This window comes from Pseudophryne corroboree, chromosome 5 (genome assembly GCF_028390025.1).
Source record: "Pseudophryne corroboree isolate aPseCor3 chromosome 5, aPseCor3.hap2, whole genome shotgun sequence".
NCBI lineage: Eukaryota > Metazoa > Chordata > Amphibia > Anura > Myobatrachidae > Pseudophryne > Pseudophryne corroboree.
The window spans coordinates 510,768,935-510,786,593 of NC_086448.1; the positions used below are offsets into that span (position 1 = coordinate 510,768,935).

General features: G+C 41.8%; 1 protein-coding gene and 1 pseudogene across 1 annotated transcript in view; both read right to left on the bottom strand.

Annotated features, from left to right (window-relative positions):
• SLC22A23 (solute carrier family 22 member 23) overlaps positions 1–17,659 on the bottom strand; it is a 243,833-nt gene that overhangs the window by 55,119 nt on the left and 171,055 nt on the right. Inside the window, exons 4-5 of the mRNA XM_063923069.1 lie at positions 5,882–6,050; positions 3,845–3,972 (exon numbers count right to left, since the gene is read on the bottom strand). Coding sequence (XP_063779139.1) covers positions 3,845–3,972; positions 5,882–6,050 — 297 coding nt within the window. The remainder of the gene's footprint in view (positions 1–3,844; positions 3,973–5,881; positions 6,051–17,659) is intronic.
• On the bottom strand, positions 10,822–10,940 carry LOC134931449 (5S ribosomal RNA; annotated as a pseudogene).

The following is a 17,659-nucleotide window of genomic DNA, read 5'->3' on the forward strand; positions in this document are numbered from 1 at the left end:
GCCCACTCAATATCTTGGCTGTCAATATCTCTGTCCACCTATTACTCAGGTACAGATTTAGCCTGAATATCCAAAACAGCATCCTCACATCAGTTATCACTACTCAGACTAACACCTACTTGTTCTGGGCAATAGGACGACAGCATTTTTGCTATATACAGAAACACACACTCACATTCAAAGAACTCCTCTCACATACACTATCCTCTAGCATTTAAAGGGTTCATTTTTTTCGAGTCATACTAATATAGGTAAGCAACAAACTATCTTCTTTAGAGAAGGCAAATGCACATGTATTATAGATTTATACATTTGATATACAAATATACAGTGCTTATTAACAAAAAATAAGTACAGAAATGACAAAATGATATTTGTGAAGTGAATAAAAAAATAAAAAAGTATGTAAATTTGGATTATTAAATATGCCTTGTCAATACTATGAAATGAGAGACATCTTAGCAATTTTATTGCACAGGTTTTTGGAGACCAGGGGGAGGGGGTATATTTAGGAGACCAGGGGGAGGGGGTATATTTACTTTCAACAGAGGCTGCTTCTCAGCCTTAAAAGTTAAAACCACAATTAGCTTAATAGAAAACCACTCCTAATCACCTATCTTCCCCCTACAAGAATGCAGGGGTGCAGAGGGGTGAAAACGGAGTAGTAACTGGCCGCGTCCACCCACCTTATATCTATCAGAGCCAGCAGCCTCTCTCCCCAGCAGTCTCCTCTTCCTGCATGATGTGTGTGGTGGGGGAAAGCAATCACACTGATCACGCCCCCTTCCCAATCTTTACTCCCCCAGATCTGCCTCCGGCTGTGGTGCCCCTCAGTGCAGCTCGTTATGCCAAGCACACACTTTTTTTCATAATTAGAGGGCATGGCCACACAACCACAATTAGGTCACGCCCCCTACATTACCTGGACCCAATCTCTATGGCCCTGTGAGAGTGGTCTTGATAGGATGTCTGATACTGGTTAATTAGGCTCATGACAGAGCTTTTGCAATCTGGTGTCTTAACTTCATTTTAATTTCAAGTGTTTAAATGTTACATGTTTTCTTATGATTATTTATACAAATGGGTATGAAAGCAATCGCGAATGCATGTATCTAGCTATAGACATGAAACACAAGTAATTGCTTATGCTTATACCCACTTTCTTCCCATCTCTGTGCCAGGGGCGTTAAGTTCATCCCAGTTGCCTGGAGGCAAGATGAAGTTAAGTGCCCTCCTGTCCGTTAATAAAAAAGTGAAAACAAATATGGTGTGTATATATATATATATATATATATATATATGTGTGTGTATGTATATATGTGTATATATATATATATATAAAACACACATGAATTATATACATATCGCTCTCAGCTGGTCTACAGGGATTGGAGCCTGCAGTGAATTAGCAGGGCTCCAGCTATGCTGCGTGACAACGGACGTTGGGTCAGGGTCAGACTCACGAGATTCAGCCACTTGCAGCATGCAGAATCAGCATTCACCTGTGGGTCACATCTCACAGTCCAGCAGCGGCGACAGGTGCATCATCACTTGCTGCAGCGCAGGCTGAGCGGTACCAGGCAGAAACAGGGCCATCTTTTCGTATGGGCTACACAAGTATAAGGGCCCTAGGCTGATAATTGAGACTCCCCTTTTTCCAGGGGTACCAGAGTTTTGAAAATCGTCCGTGGGAAACCGGAGATATCCGACTTCAAAGCAGTGGTCCCTATCCGAGCCTGTTAATAGTTTTTCCCAGCCAGATATCTCAGGTTATGCCGGACTTTCTCAGAGTTTTTCTGACTAAGGGTATACTCCAAAAACTGGGACTCTCCCCTTTCGGTAGACACTGGCAGCTTGTCTCTACTATGCCCAGAACCAGGGATATCAGCCTTCCAGCAGCTGGTCCCTGCTCCAGCTCCACACGCCTGGTATGCAGTTTTGTTTTCTGCGGTGGATTGCTCTTGCTCCTGAACTCTGATCTCCAAGTAATCCTATTGAAAGCCAAGAAATCTATTTCCAGGAACTGGAGATATCTGCAGTCAAGTAAGCTGACCGGAAAATGATGAATATTAAGCCCACTCCACTATCCACCCCTCCCCTGCATATTAAACACCCCCTACCACCCTGGAAGTCATGTATAGGGGCCCCTTCATTCAGTCCAATGCCTCCTTCTACAGTTTAGTGTTCTCCCTCCTGCTCATCTCCCAACATCTGTGCAGCAAAGGAGTAATTAGCAGAAACTACTGTTCCAGGTCATAAATGCTGAGCAGAAGATAGAGCACCCTATCGCCTGCGGGACATCAATGCTGCTGCTGATAGCACCTCCCACCACCACCCCTACCACTGGAGGATGGGTAGGGGCCACAGTGCATTGCTTTGCCAAGGGGCCTACACTGCTGTTAAGATGGACCTGGGCGGTAGCCATCTTGTCCCCTGTTGCAGGCATTGGCAGAGCGCTCCTGGGAGTAACTCAGCAGCTGCAGCAGTGGGTACAGACAGAGCTCCATTAGAACAGCAGCGGTCACACTTTCATCCCTCTGTGAACCACACAGATGCTGCTGTACATTCAGTGCTTGTAGTCCGGAGGGAGGCGTCTCCATTGGCTCCTAGAATTCCGTCCCTGTGCAATATCAAATGCTTTTCAACAAATGTATCTATTTATGAATATGTGATTGGTTACTCCTATTACTGATTATGTGATTACTTGGCTATGTAAAGTTATGTGGAACCACCATGTGCATTCTATACATGTGGACTGTAGCCCCTGTATGACAGAGCCATGATGTCATGTAAGGTTTCTAAAAAGTTCCTCCATGACAGCACCTAGCTCATTGCAAAGATTCCTCTGCAGCTGTACACTTTCCCCACTATGTGACAAACTTGCCATGGTTCCTGTGACAGCAGGCCCTGTGTGTGTTCTGGAACAAGCTGTCACAGAATAAACACATCACACATGGATTTATTTGAAACACTATTTACAATGCATGCCCTCATCATCATGTGCTATTCATAACCAGCACAACATGCCTCTGCCAAGAGATAGTGAAAGCTCAGGGGTGACTTTTTTATTTTATTTTTACTTTAATACATAAAAGCCCTAAAAACATTGAAAGAAAAAGCTGAAGGTACATGATCACCATATTCTGACCTGTGATAGGACTAGTGAAGCTAGAGAATCTGTGTAACAAAGCTGAGGCTAGCGCATGGGCCTGTTCTCAGGTGACTCATACGGGATGTAGTTATGTGACCGCCGGTCACAATACTGGCACCTACATCCCGGACCCTCACTATCCTAACGATCGGCATTCCGACCAACAGGGACTATTCCCACAAGGGGCTCCTTAGCCCCCATAAGCCAGTGCGAGCAGCGGTTTATTAGGGATTTTGTTCCACCTGCCTCAGGCAGGCAAAACCAAATCCCCAAAATCAGCTCCCCATTTTCGTCCGAAAACAAGTGTTTCTCCGAAAAACACACAGATTTCACCGAAGGTCACCACTGGGCCCGAAGTGTGGCGAGCGCAGCGAGCGGGTAATTGAATACCAGCCTACATGCTAAAGGAACGGGAGGCAGTCAATTTACCGGCTGTCAGGATACAGACGCTAGAATCCAGACACCCGGTGAAATACCGGCGATCAGAATCCGGACCGCTGGCTTGAATCCCCACTTGGGTGGTGGTCCACGCCACCACCCGAGGGTGAATATAAACCTGTGGCAAGCGCATCGAGCACACGAGGGGACACGCAGTGCTCACCTCCGGCATCCCGGCTGTTGGGATCCCTGTGTCTGTCTCCCGACTGCCGGGATATCATACTGGTCCCAAAGGAACAACCATACAGGACTCACCCGGCATTACTCCCTTGATGTCATTTTCCATGTTCACTCTGTTCCTGTGAATGGTTTGAAGAATTTGCTTCTTAGAAGTTTCAAACTGCATTGTGGCCATAAGCCATCTTAGAGACTCTGGAAAGATACTTCAGGCAAACGAAAAACACTTATTACACTTTAGAATTATAAATAATAATAATAATAATAATAATAATAAAAATAAAAAAAAATACATTTTTATACAATTTTTTTTTATTGCAGCAGAGACATGAATTTAAAAGGCATAATCATTTTCATGTTTACTAAGCTGCTGGTAGAGTCATCATCACAGATGTTGATCAACATGTATAAGATGACAACCAGAAAGTTTTAGGCATGGCTTCCTACTGTCCCATAACTTACAGAAGATACCAAAATGAGGGAGAAATCCCTGGGGAAAGAAAGCAAATACTGTGTACCAAGATCAAATTTCTTGCACAAGGTGGGTGGGCCAAACATGAATTTAATGTTCTAGCTCTGTCCACCCCAGTAAATTAAAAAGAGGCAGGGAATGCAATCAGGTGAATGAGGCTTGATAATGTGATTTGTTGCAAATGTGAACATACCATATTTCATGTGACACAGGGGAAATTATGTACAGTTATTTGTACTTAGGTGAATAGTTACATGGGCACTGCTGGTATGTTCCCTGGACTAGTCCCAGTCATCAGGGACTTGGTCATGACATCACTATTAGGGTGAATAGTTGATAAAAGGTAAGGGAGCATTTTTCTTGTGTCCCGGTTGGACTATTTTTAATATTTGTTCAATAAATTGTATGAGCACTCTCTTTGAGTAACAATATTACCCTTTGTTTTAATATATATCTGTGATTTCCTATATCATTGTTTGGGAGCTGCTTTTCTAGGCACAATTAATGTGGAGGATAATTTCTTCTTTTTTAATTGAGTATTATATCCTGCGCCCGAATTTAACAATCTAAGCATTGCACTCCCCTTTATGTAAAGTATTATTTTACTAGTCCATTTCCGTATATGCTCTGCCATCACTACATCAGGACTCTGGAATCTGCATGATTGCAGACCTGACGTGAGTGTAGTACCAGTCAGGGTGCATCAATTATTGTCTCTAACCTAGTCAGAGCCAAACAGAGAAACCTACTGGGGTTCCTGACATCGCCCAAACGGAGGTATAAATCACACTGATAGAATTCATTAAGGAGTGTTAAGCAGACTATCCACTGCAAGTCTGATAACAAGTTATTACCTTTCCACTCCACCACAGAGAGCTAAAGCTCCTCACGCTTCTTTAGAAGAGTATCCAGAAGAGCTTGGTTAAGGTGAAACAGCTCAGACTGTAGTCATGTGAGTTGAGTTCATGTGACCTAGCTCTCCCTGTACCTGTATATGAAGCCACACAGTGCATTTCTGCAGAACAAGTTTCCCAAGCTATCACTCTCACTATAATATCTGATCTTTTAGGGAAGCACTTCCCCACTAACTAGCAGCAGAGCAGCAAAAGAGCATAAAAACACTCCAGCTATTTGATGCAGATTATTCTGTACAGTAATACACAGCATTGGATATACATTATATTCAATTTACTAAACAAATAACGCTGTGCTAGATCTTTAAAGTAACCTTGTAATTGCTGAATCTTATGCAATATAAAGCTATGGGTGCAGGAACAGGGGGAAATAAAACAAAAAGCGGTGGCATTTTTCATACGTAGACAGAATCTTTCCCAGTCACATAAAACTGGAGATAAAACAGTAGCACTGGGAATGTTTCTTCCATAATGCTGAAAATCTATTTCCAACATACATAATTGCTACAGCAATTCACTGTGCAGAGTCTTTGCATAATAAAAGCGCTTTTCAAGTTTGAAACATCATAATAAAAAAGCAACAGAGAGATTTTCCCCAGATTAGTCACCACCAACAACATGTAAATACCTGGTATATTAGAATAACTAATAATGTAGTCACATACTGTATATTCAACTCAGAAAACTGCAAATCTCCCTCTTTCCCATGAACATAAATAATACACTTACTACCAGTAGGATAGCATCAAGATGAAAGGGCAGATGATCACAGCCTGGAGGATCTGCCAGTCTCTGCATAGGGCTGCCAAACCTGGCAGAAGGAACTGTCCGGCCATTCCAATGAAACTGGCCACCATGGTGATCATGAATCTTTGGCCAGGAGGGCAGAGTTCTATTCCTGAAACAGAGAATAACACAGACATTTCATTCAATGCACAATAGGTCCAAAACTCATTTTACTCTTAATGATTAGAGTATCTGCAATAGAATTATTGTCATATATAGCAAAACAGATGTGTGTGCAATTACAGAAGAAGGAATGGTTGGGTAGTTTTTAAGTCTCTGTATAAAATGTCAAATACAAACTGGAGAATGTCTATAAGTTTTGCATCTTTATCTTGCATTACCACCTATTTGTTAACACTTACTGTTCCAGTGATGCATAACGGTCAGAATGCTTACATGTATCGCTGTAACAGGAGCGGATGTTATAGTGTGAAAATTCCTGGACAAAAAAGTGAAATAGAAGCGGAATGTCCAGGAGAGTATAAAAAACAGGGGAAGGAAAGATGGTGTACGGCCATTTACAATGTTGTATTGTACAGATAATTATATAGTTTTACAAGTCATGTGTTCATAGTCACATGCATGCACCATCACAGATGTTAAGAAATCAATCCATCACACAGCGTGGCTACGTCAAAACAGTAAATGTACAACATAAAGCAGCAAGTAGTGCCATTTATCCATTCAGATTTGGACTCCAGACTCCAAATATACACACATTTGGATTCAGATGGTGATCCGGTCAGGATCCCGGTAGTCCAAATACAAACGGCAGAATCCCGACACAGCTCAAAATGCCAACGCCGGTATCCCGACTGGGATCACAATCCCGACACCCGGGATCCCAAATGAGACACTGCTGGAGATCCCTTGTGGCGCCATATAGATAAGGTTAATAATAATAATAATAGTCGATGTTGGTCATTGAATCACATCTAAGGATGACCATTGGTGTGTCCGCCATCGAGCATGGTCATTGATGGCAAAACTGTGAGTGGCCATCGATGGTCACTAACTATGCTATGGGAGACCATCGATGGTTTAACTCATAGATGGCCATCCCTGTTATTGCTGTGAATGACCTGCCGGTAGGGTTACCACTTCATCCCTCTAATTCTGGACACATATTAATTACACAGGTTCTGTGGCTGATTAAAACCAGGTGAAATGGAGTCTATGTAACCTGTGTAATTAACATGTATCCAGAATTAAAGGGTTGAGGTGGTAACTCTACCCACGGGCCAATCACAGCCTGGGACGGGGCTTCATGGGTGTCGGGGTGGAGCTATACTCAGTGCCCTGGCATCTTGTAAAAAAATAATAATAATTGTTTAAGCTAAGCCATCGATGGAGGGAAACTATCTGGTTCTCTTCTATCTGTGGCAAAACCATTTGACATCGGCCTTAAACCATCAATTATTTGGAATCATCGATGGTCGATGGCCATCCCTTATGTTAAGTAAATTAATTAATTTAATTCAAATGTTTGCTAAACTTAAGACTTCTAGTATATATTATATATAGAGTGTTAAAGTTTTATGGTAAGTAAAGGGGTTAACAGGTAGGGGGCTTGGCAAAAATAGTGTGCCTCTAACAAATGACAGTAGGTTTCAGATGAAGCTGCAGCTGTAAAGATAAGGTTATCCAAAAACAACAGCTGACTTCACTATGGGAGTTGTAGTAGCTTAAAATTCAGGAGAGCTAAACATCTAAATGTTGATGTTACAGATGGCTCACCTGCCATTTTCTCACCATTGAAGCTAGTGGTGACAGTCACAGTCTGACTCTAGACACAATATCACCATCAATACGTACTTTCATATAACATAATGTTACTTTCAAAGAACGAGGAGATCAGCTGTGACAGCGTATGCTCGGAGAGCTGTATGTATCGCCATTTTCCCTATTATAGAAGAATTTGCCTTATGTACTGTAACTGCAGGTCAATCGCTATACAAATGATCCAATCAAACACTAGATGTGTGCTATGTCAATGACTATGCACATCTACTTATACATAAATGCTGAGCTAAAATACTACCAATTATCTATTCTCCTACAGAGTACAATCCAGTAAAATCCTAATAGGTTCGGCCATAGAAAGAAAAAACGTTCAATAAATAAATAGTATTGTCCACTCACATATAGATAAACAGTGTTCTAAATTTCTGTATTATCATTCTAGACAGCAATTTTTCATAAACATGCAAAGGCAGCAAATATCTCTATCTGCGCTTTAAAGTTTTTTTCCCCACTTATGTAATAAATCGTTAGGCTGACAGTGGAAGTGTACAGTAAAAAATGTCTTACAGCAGTTCTGACTTGCAACTGAGTAGTTTGAATGAGAGCCAAGCTGCAGTAGAAATCAGCCTCAGCTATTACAGCAGAGCTAATCCTGACGCACAATCTCTGCGATAAGATGGAAAAACTGCACAAAACTATATGCTACAGTATTTCCACCCCCCATTTAGATGCTGCTGAACTAGGCCGGCTGATTAGTGTGTGTTCTATGAATGTTTCTCTGGAGAACCAAGTAAGCCTTTCATGAATCACATCAAACAGATACCACAGGGCAACTGTGGTCAGGAAAGTTCATGAAATACAAGAAAACAGACAGTAAAGTTTATAGCTTGAAAGACACCGCAGAAGTTAGGCAGCTTCATAAAACATAGTTATTTTATTTAAAAGGATAAAATGTTGTGCTTTGGAAATTAGAGGCTTGGCCATCCTATATTTAGCCTTGAGAGAAACATGTGCAAATAGTATCTAATGAATGATCATTACTCATTTTATAACTTGAATAAGAAAAAGAAAAGACGACTTTTTCGGGCACACCCTTATAAAGAAAAAGAGATGAGAATAATGTTAAAAATTAGACTTTTATTTCATATCACATATACTTGTATCCTGGAATAAACAGAAATGTTAAAGAATGCAGGTGTAATGGATACTCTCCCCAAACTCCTCTACAAATTACAGGCCCTCCCTATACAGATCCCAGACTCCTGGTTCAAGTCCATACGACTCTTGATACAACAATTCATATGGTCTCGGAGACGGCCTAGAATTAGCCGATCCACCATGATTCGTTCCACTCGTAATGGTGGCTTCCAACTACCTGATGTCAGAGGCTACTATTGGGCAATATTGCTTAATAGGGTGTTGGATTGGACGAGGAGTCGGGATACTAAGCAATGGGTGGCTTTGGAGGGGCTCTACATACAACAATTCCCAGAGATCTTCCCCTGGCTCTCTTCCCTACCCAGACCCCCAACCCCTCACCCAACTATCACGGCTACCCTTTCCTTTTGGAAAAAAGCGCGCAACTGGCCCTCCCTATTCTCCGCTTTTGGCCCGCTGACCTCTTTCCTAGCTAACCCCGATTTTATGCCAGGTTTAACGCCCTCCCACTTTAGAGACTGGGCCCTAGAGGGTCTCTTTAGGGTAGGCCAGCTGGCGACTTCCTCAGGTGTTAGGCAGTTTTCAGAAATACGATTAAAATGGGAAATCCCGCAACATGACTTCTAGAAATATCTACAGCTTAGACATTTCCTGCACTCTAAGCACAGATATGTCCAGGCCTCACGGGAACTAACACAGTTCGAAAGGCTCTGCGTTTCAAAATGTACCCCCAAACACACTGTTTCCGCGCTTTACAAACTGCTACAGAGCTCTGATGCTCAGATACCCGCACCCTTCCAGGTGGCCTGGGAGAGGGACCTTGGGATTCAACTAACAAATAAAGAATGGCAGAAGATATTCCTCAAATCTCACAAAAGCTCAGTGTGTATACAAGTTAGGGAAACCCAATATAAACTGTTAATGAGATGGTACAGACACCCCTCCCTCCTCCACTTCATGTACCCTGGAGTGACGGACAGATGCTGGAGATGCCTTAACGCCACCGGCACCCTAATGCACATCTGGTGGAATTGCCCCCTACTCTGTCCTTTTTGGGCAGACGTCATTTCCATCTCACGAGATATACTCCAAACCCCTATCCCTAACGACCCAGCCTTCTGGTTACTCTCCCACTCTTCAATTTCGCTGGCCCAACACAAGACATCATTACTCCGCCACCTATCTAATGCAGCTCGGGCAGTTATCCCCACACTATGGAGATCCCCAAACCCGCCCACAAGAAAACTATGGTTCACTAGAATTAACTACTTTATGAACATGGAGAACATCCTCCTGGTCTCCAGAGACAAACTCTCAGAGTTCATGGCCACCTGGCTACCCTGGATAGAATATACGTCCTCTAAAGATTACAAAGATTACGCTTACGCTACCAAATGATCTAGCTTCGCAGTCGATCGATCAATATGACTACATTACATTTATTACTCAGTTCGAAGGCCCCCAGTCCTGGTCACTCTCTACTCTCTTCTTTTTCCTATCCTTATTTCATACCTCGCTCTTCTTCCACCTATCTTATTATGCTTACCTGAGACATCACAATTGTAGTCACTGTGCAGGCAGATTGCAAATTGATACTACTTTGATACTACAAGATAATATATTGAAGCTTGTACCTATACCAGTTACCCAGAGCCTGAAGTGACCTACCACTCTGTTTTCTTTGGCTAAAATGTACTTGACCCTCATTATATGTTTTGTCGCCAAAATGTTTGAACGTGATGTAACCCTTATATCTTCTTGAATAAAAACAGATTATACAAAAAAAGAATGCAGGTGTATTTACAGAACACCTAAAAAAGGAGAGTTTGTGATTATTTTACAGTATTATAGAAAAATATTATTTTGCACATTCAACACATAGTGCACATCATTTTCACCAATATGAAAGATTTATCACAAAGTCTCCAAACCGGGTCCGGATCTGCTGTTAGCGTTATGCACAGAGTCAGATATTACCCCAATTTCTACAACACTCGGTATTCCCAGGTGGTCTCCCATCCAGGTACTAACCAAGCCCAACACGGCTTAGCTTCCAAGATCGGACGGTGTTGGGCATTGACAGTGTGGTATGATAGTAGTAATCATAAAGGTAATGACTAACGGATCACTAATGAGAGTCCACCTAACACCAAGAAAGGTGCAAGAAATTGAGAAATCTGATATAAGTATACCTTAGGAGAGAAGTGTTAGAAAGTCAGAAGGAAGTGTAGAGACGATCTGCTGTCACTGTTAGACTGGGTTCAAATATAAAGACTTGAGCCCAGAATCAGAGATGAAAGTCCGATAATGATTTAGAAAAATAGAAACCGATTTGGTAACAGAGTCAAAAAAACTTCAATTTCTTTCTCACAATAGTGCAAGCAAAATCTATTGTCATGGCAGTCACAGTAAGAAATACTCATATTGACAAAAGTTTTTTTGTAGTAATCCTTGTTCCTATATCAAAAAAGAATAATGTATTTGCACATATATCGTATTCATTATATCAACAATTATGTAGCCAGGACAAAAGATGTGATTCTCCCTTGTTTAATTTTTCTATAAAGTATGGAATGGTTTCCTTATTTCCAAAGGCTTTAACTTCAAAACAGCTTATAAAGACAACTACAGTGTCAAAAGCAATAGTGTAAATGGTCAAACACAAACATATAACTTACTATAACACACTATAACTCTTTATAAGAGTATAATAGAGAGACAGCATATTATAGGTATCAAATAGTTTTGCCAACAGTCACATGCACAATAAAGAAAATAAATACTTAAATATGTAAAACAAACTCTTGAAGCTTTGCTCAGGATAACTGACTGATATACCTTAAAGGGCCAAATAGGAACTCCCTGTCAGAGCATGTGGGCTACAAGTAGCTGCTAAGAGAATAGCACGGGCTGGATGCCGTGAATGAATGAAGTTTTACAGCGATCGTGAGGAGGTAAGGTGCGGACTGTGGAAAGGCTGTTGAGAGAGTGAAGTAAGCGGGGGTCCACAAGTGTAGACAGGCCACAGCAGTATCACGGGTCAGGAAGACGCGTTTCGCCCACTCACCGGGCTCGATCACTTCCGGACATTTTATAACTTGCAACAATTCAGTACAAACTATGGGCCTAATTCATGTTTGCACGCAAATGTAATTGCGATTTTCTTGGCTACGGAGTAGCTAATGTTAGCAAGTGAAGCTGGGGCCTATGGAGCCATCACACACTCATTCTCAATAGCGTACACATTTGCAGCCTAGATGCAATAAAGGAGACCACTGATTGGTAGGGTAGCCCTATGGCTATGCAGAGTGGACATGGCAGAAGCAACACTGTCGCCATGTTTCTCTGCGTACATGATCGCAGCTGACAGGAGATACACGCCCAGAATATAACCATGGGCATGCCTGTGTTTTTGCACTCACTCCCTGTTTCTACTGATAAATGTAAAGCTAACAATTTATAAGAGAATACTACAGTCCAAGCTGTCTGAAGGGCATGACCAGACTTCGCTTTAGGCAAAGTAGACCTGGGTCTAGGGGGTGGCAGTGTGAGGGACTTTAATAAAATTACCTCTTCATAATATTTCCAGTAGGTCCCTATCTCTTGTAAGACAAAATAATACTAGCAAACAAATACTACTAATTTTCTGCTTACCTTCAGTCACAAGTACTCCCAACTCAGCTTCTCAATTGGAAATAATGAAACATTTTTGACTACTTATTGACATATAATATGGATTGTAGTGCTGTGTGGTGATGCAAGGTCTGCCCTGGATGGTCTCATTAATAGAGTAATATTGGAAGGGCCTTGCAGTACCACACAGCACTACAACACAGTTTTTATGTGAATTTCTACTAAGACCATTCAGATTATCTACTTGTACTCCTCAAACAACATTTAGACGTTTCCTATCTGACAAAGCATGCTGCAACCCGCACAATGCCTCATTTATTTTCAGTATATTATTGGAAACTCTAAAAACTTTTATAAAACAGTCTATACCAATATCAGAGAAATACACGAGAATTTAACTATTACGGTGTTGGATTACTTATATCCAGAAAGACTCAGAGATACTGTAGGTGTATGAGCACATGTGTCTGTGTGTGGATACGTTTGTGTGTGCCTTAGCTCCACCACCCAAACGCTGCAGATAAGGCTGCACGGCAAGCAATCACGCTTGACCATTTGGCACATGCACAATCGGATTTGTACATAAACCATTGGGTTGGAGCACAAATCTGCATCAGGACCACTGGTGAATGCTGTACTTGTACTGTACATGTGTGACTGAGTCTCAAATCTGTGTAAAAAAGGTTCTGATACGAGTGATCGCGACTACTCCTCACTAAATTCTGTTATGCTACATCTGAGGTTTAGGGGTAGATTTAACAAAGAGTGATATTCTTTTTATCACTTGATAGGAATGATAAAAGGTACACCAGCCTATCAGACCCTGTCATCTTTCAAAACACATGGAACACCAGTTATCATTCACGATGACTGTTTATGATACATGCTTTCACTGGGTGCAGCCATGTTAGCTGTTTGCATGCTTTAGCAGTAATGCTGGACATAAACAGGCAGATAAAATGCTCGTCAGACCGACAGTTATTTTATCGGACACTGAAGATATCACAGGCATACACTATCAGATATCTCACCTGATATTGGCGTTCCGCCCCCAGGATGGACGGATACACTGCCCAATGCGGCCCACATGACACTTAAAAAATATCGCATCGGAGGGACATGCTAGACAATCCAGTATGTTCGACCAATCGATATTACTGGATCGATCGCCCGCATACATGCTGCATTTATCTGGCCAATCTGCTGGTATCTTGGCAGATCAGCCAGATATTTGTTGTGGGTATGCCCAGCATAACAGTTTTAGATGTATACACTTCCTGGTTATGGCGCTACATGGCTCTTTGTGTATGCTTGTTTGTTATACCCCTTTCACACTGCACAAATAACCCATTATCGACCCAGTATATTGACAGGGGTCACTCCCGCATTTTCGGGTCAGGTGCAGTGTGAACTGGTTGCCGGGTTGATGCGATCTGGGACCCATTCACAGTATAGGCAGAGGCGGTGTGCAGATGATCTCATCTCCCAGCGCCGCCTCCGCAACCGCCCCCAATACCGCCTCTGTCCCCGCACCCTGATGGCAACCCGGCTCTGGTTATTTCCTTTGTTTATTTTCCAATAACCATCTCTCATTTTTGCCTCCTATCTAAAACCATCTCTCCCCCAATCTTTAAAGCTTTAAATACTCAATTAAAAATCATATCTCTACACTTGCCCACCACACTCACGGACCACTACTTGCTCCTGCACCTGACAGCGATAAGTACTGCTTACTGTAGCTCCGACCCCCACCCTAGTCATCCATCCTCCTGTCTTAGCCTCACCCCTTTCCCATTAGATTGTAAGCCCTCAGGAGCAGGGCACTACCTACCTTCTGTCTGACTAGCCTACCTTATATGTCACCGGCTCTGCGTAATATTGTGACTGCAAACTGCAAATACATTAGTAACAGTTGTAATACATTGTAAAAAAATAGAAAAAAAAATATTGAGTGTTGCTTTCAAAAAGCTTTACAACCATGATTTTTTTAGTTATCGCAAAACGTGGGTGTAGTGTACGATTTGCTAAAATTGTGTGCTGAGTGAGGTTCCAGTTTTACTGCAACAAATGGATTTTATATACACACCAGCCACATGTTCTCATTCCTGCTGTAAGTACAAATACATTATATAATGTGTGTGCACAGTAAACACACTGTGCACTTTCCAGTATCATGCTGTTTAAAGATGGTGATTCATGCTGGAAATCTCCCAATAATCAATAATATGCTCACTGCTCTCAAAATTGGTATGGTAAATTCTGCCATCATTCTACAATATGCACCCTGATTATTCCCAGACACTTGGACTTGCACAATGCTAGACCTGTGTTTATCTTGGGCATGGAGCAGATGCCTCGTGCAGACATGAGCAGGGAACTAGCTGTTCTTGGTTCAGGATGACAGAAGCACAGCAAGGGTTGTTTAACATGACATACTTACTATATTTCCTCAGATGAACCTTCAACATTGCTTTGGCAATACTAGGAACATTTTTGATTAGATCATTTAAACCCTTGCTGTAGGGCCGGATTAAGGCTGGTGGGGGCCCGGGGGCAATGAAGTTATGGGGACCCCCCAGTGAAACTGCTTATGAACCAGACACACATATACCCCCAACACACATTGGGCCAGATGTATTAACCTGGAGAAGGCATAAGGAAGTGATTAAGCAGTGATAAGTGCAAGGTGATAAACGCACCAGCCAGTCAGCTCCTAACTGTCAATTTCCATATTGGAGCTGATTGGCTGGTGTGTTTATCACCTTGCACATATCACTGGTTTATCACTTCCTTACGCCTTCTCCAGGTCACTACATCTGCCCCATTTATTGGTGGATTGCTGGAACTGGAATATATTTATTTATTAACAGTTTCTTATATAGAAATTTCATTTTGTCACCGCATATTGAGCCTGATTCAGATCCTAATGCTGTTACTGCCCATTTCACAAAGTACAGTTGTATGTGCAATATGGGTCCTGCAGCGTCGGAATCATAACAGTTGCAGATATCGAGTGATTGACAGTCAGCAGCCGTTTGGGGGCATCGATGGCCTCCATTCCCAAAACGCAGTCATGTCGCCTCCGATTTTGGGGGGAGTGCCGATGCCAGATTCTCCGTTGGAAGTTGGAGATTTTGCTGACCTCTAGGTATGAGCTGCAGTAGATGGCTTGTGGCCAGCCGATGGTGTCACGGTACTGGATAAATGTATGCAGAGAAATCTTAATGCTACAGAATTCAGTGACATTCTTGGAAACTGTGTGCCTCAAACTTTGTGGTAACAGTTTAGGAAAGGCCCTTTCCTGTATCAGCATGACAATGCTCTCATGCATGCATTGAGGTCAATCACAAAAAATGTTTGGCCAAGTTTGATATGCAAGAATTTAACTGGCCTGGACAGAGCTCTGACCTCAAATATAACTTGCTCACATCCTGATGCACTAAGTTTCCTTGGCCGACCACTGTACCTACGTTCCTCAACATTGCCAGTTTCTTTGTGCTTCAATGCTGAGAAATACAGGCAGGTACTTATCCATCATGCAATACCATCAGGAAGGCATCTTATTTGCTCCAAATGTATTCTGCAGCAGGACAACAACCCTAAACATACATCCAATGTCAATAAGAACTATCTTAAGTGTAAAGAAGAACAAGGAGTCCTGGAAGTGATAATATGGTCCCCACAGAGCCCTGATCTCAACATCATCGAGTCTATCTTAGATTACATGAAGAGACAGAAGGATTTTAGCAAGCCTACATCCACAGAAGATCTGTGGCTAGTTACCCAAGATGTTTGGACCAACCTTCATACCGAGTTCCTTCAAAAACTGTGTGCAAGTGTACCCAGAAGAATTTATGCTGTTTTGAAGGCAAAAGGGTGGTCACACCTAATATTGATTTGCTTTAGATTTCTCTTCTGTTCATTCACTTTGCATTTTGGTAATTGATGAAAATAAACTATTAAACACTTTACTTTTGCACAGTACTGTGTGTGTGTGTATATATATATATATATATATATATATATATATGATAGATCGATAGCAAGATATGAATAGATGATACTATAGATATTAACAAACAGAAAAAATTCGGTGCTATACCAGTGTATAACATAAAAGTCCAAAACCAGTGTTGTGCATAGGAAAATCCACTTGTCTGGATACACACCAACTCCTCCGATCTGAAACAGGAGCACCTCCTAATGCAATAGTATAGAATATGAACTCCATCAATGTGCATTGTACACTTATAGATGGACCCCTACCATATAGAAAAAATAAAACAGCGTATCTCCAGTCTTTTACTGGCCCCCACCTGTTTCTCAATTTCTAAGGGTTATTTTTTAGAGAGCAAATCTTTCCAATCTGAAAACGATGATTTGATAAAAGCGCTTCCGAGTCCTAGTGCAATAATATATGAACACCACCAGTGTGTATTGTAGAAAACTAAAAAAAATAAATAAAAGTGGACCCATACCAGATTGACACATATAAAACAACATATCTCAAGTCTTCTAATGATCCATACGAAGTCCTTGCTCACATGAAGTTTTACACTTTTTTTTTTTAAATACAAATCCAGAGAACATAAAAAAACACTAGAAAAAGGCAGACATAATGTGACTAATTTACTAGGGGTTACAAAAACGTAAAATACGTACATTGAAATAAAAACAGCTTATCTGAATGGCAGCATACATCAAAGATTCATCCAACGTGTTTCATCTAGGGAGAGCTATGTCTCATCTTTCTGACTTCCACAGGAATATATATATATATATACACACACACAGAGTAAAAACCACAGCACTCACCGCACCAGAAGCGGGGCACAGCTATGCACTTACCACTCACAGGGTGGGGTGCATGTAACACTGCACTCTCCACCACAGAAGCGGGGTACACAGCTGTACTTACCACTCACAGGGCGGGGTGCATGTAGCCCATGACCTCATCGCTCTAATAAATACAAACAGAGAACCCAGCACTCACCAAAGTAAACTCACTTATCCTCAACAATTCAATAAATAAATGATGGGGGTTTAGTTGGTGGATTGGCCAATGCACGGAAGCCTGTATACCGATTCAAGGTACCCCACCTTCATACAGGTCCTACACTATCACAGAGTCTTAAAACCGGACTACCACACTGCTGCATCATGAATCGGTATACAGGCTTCCGTGCA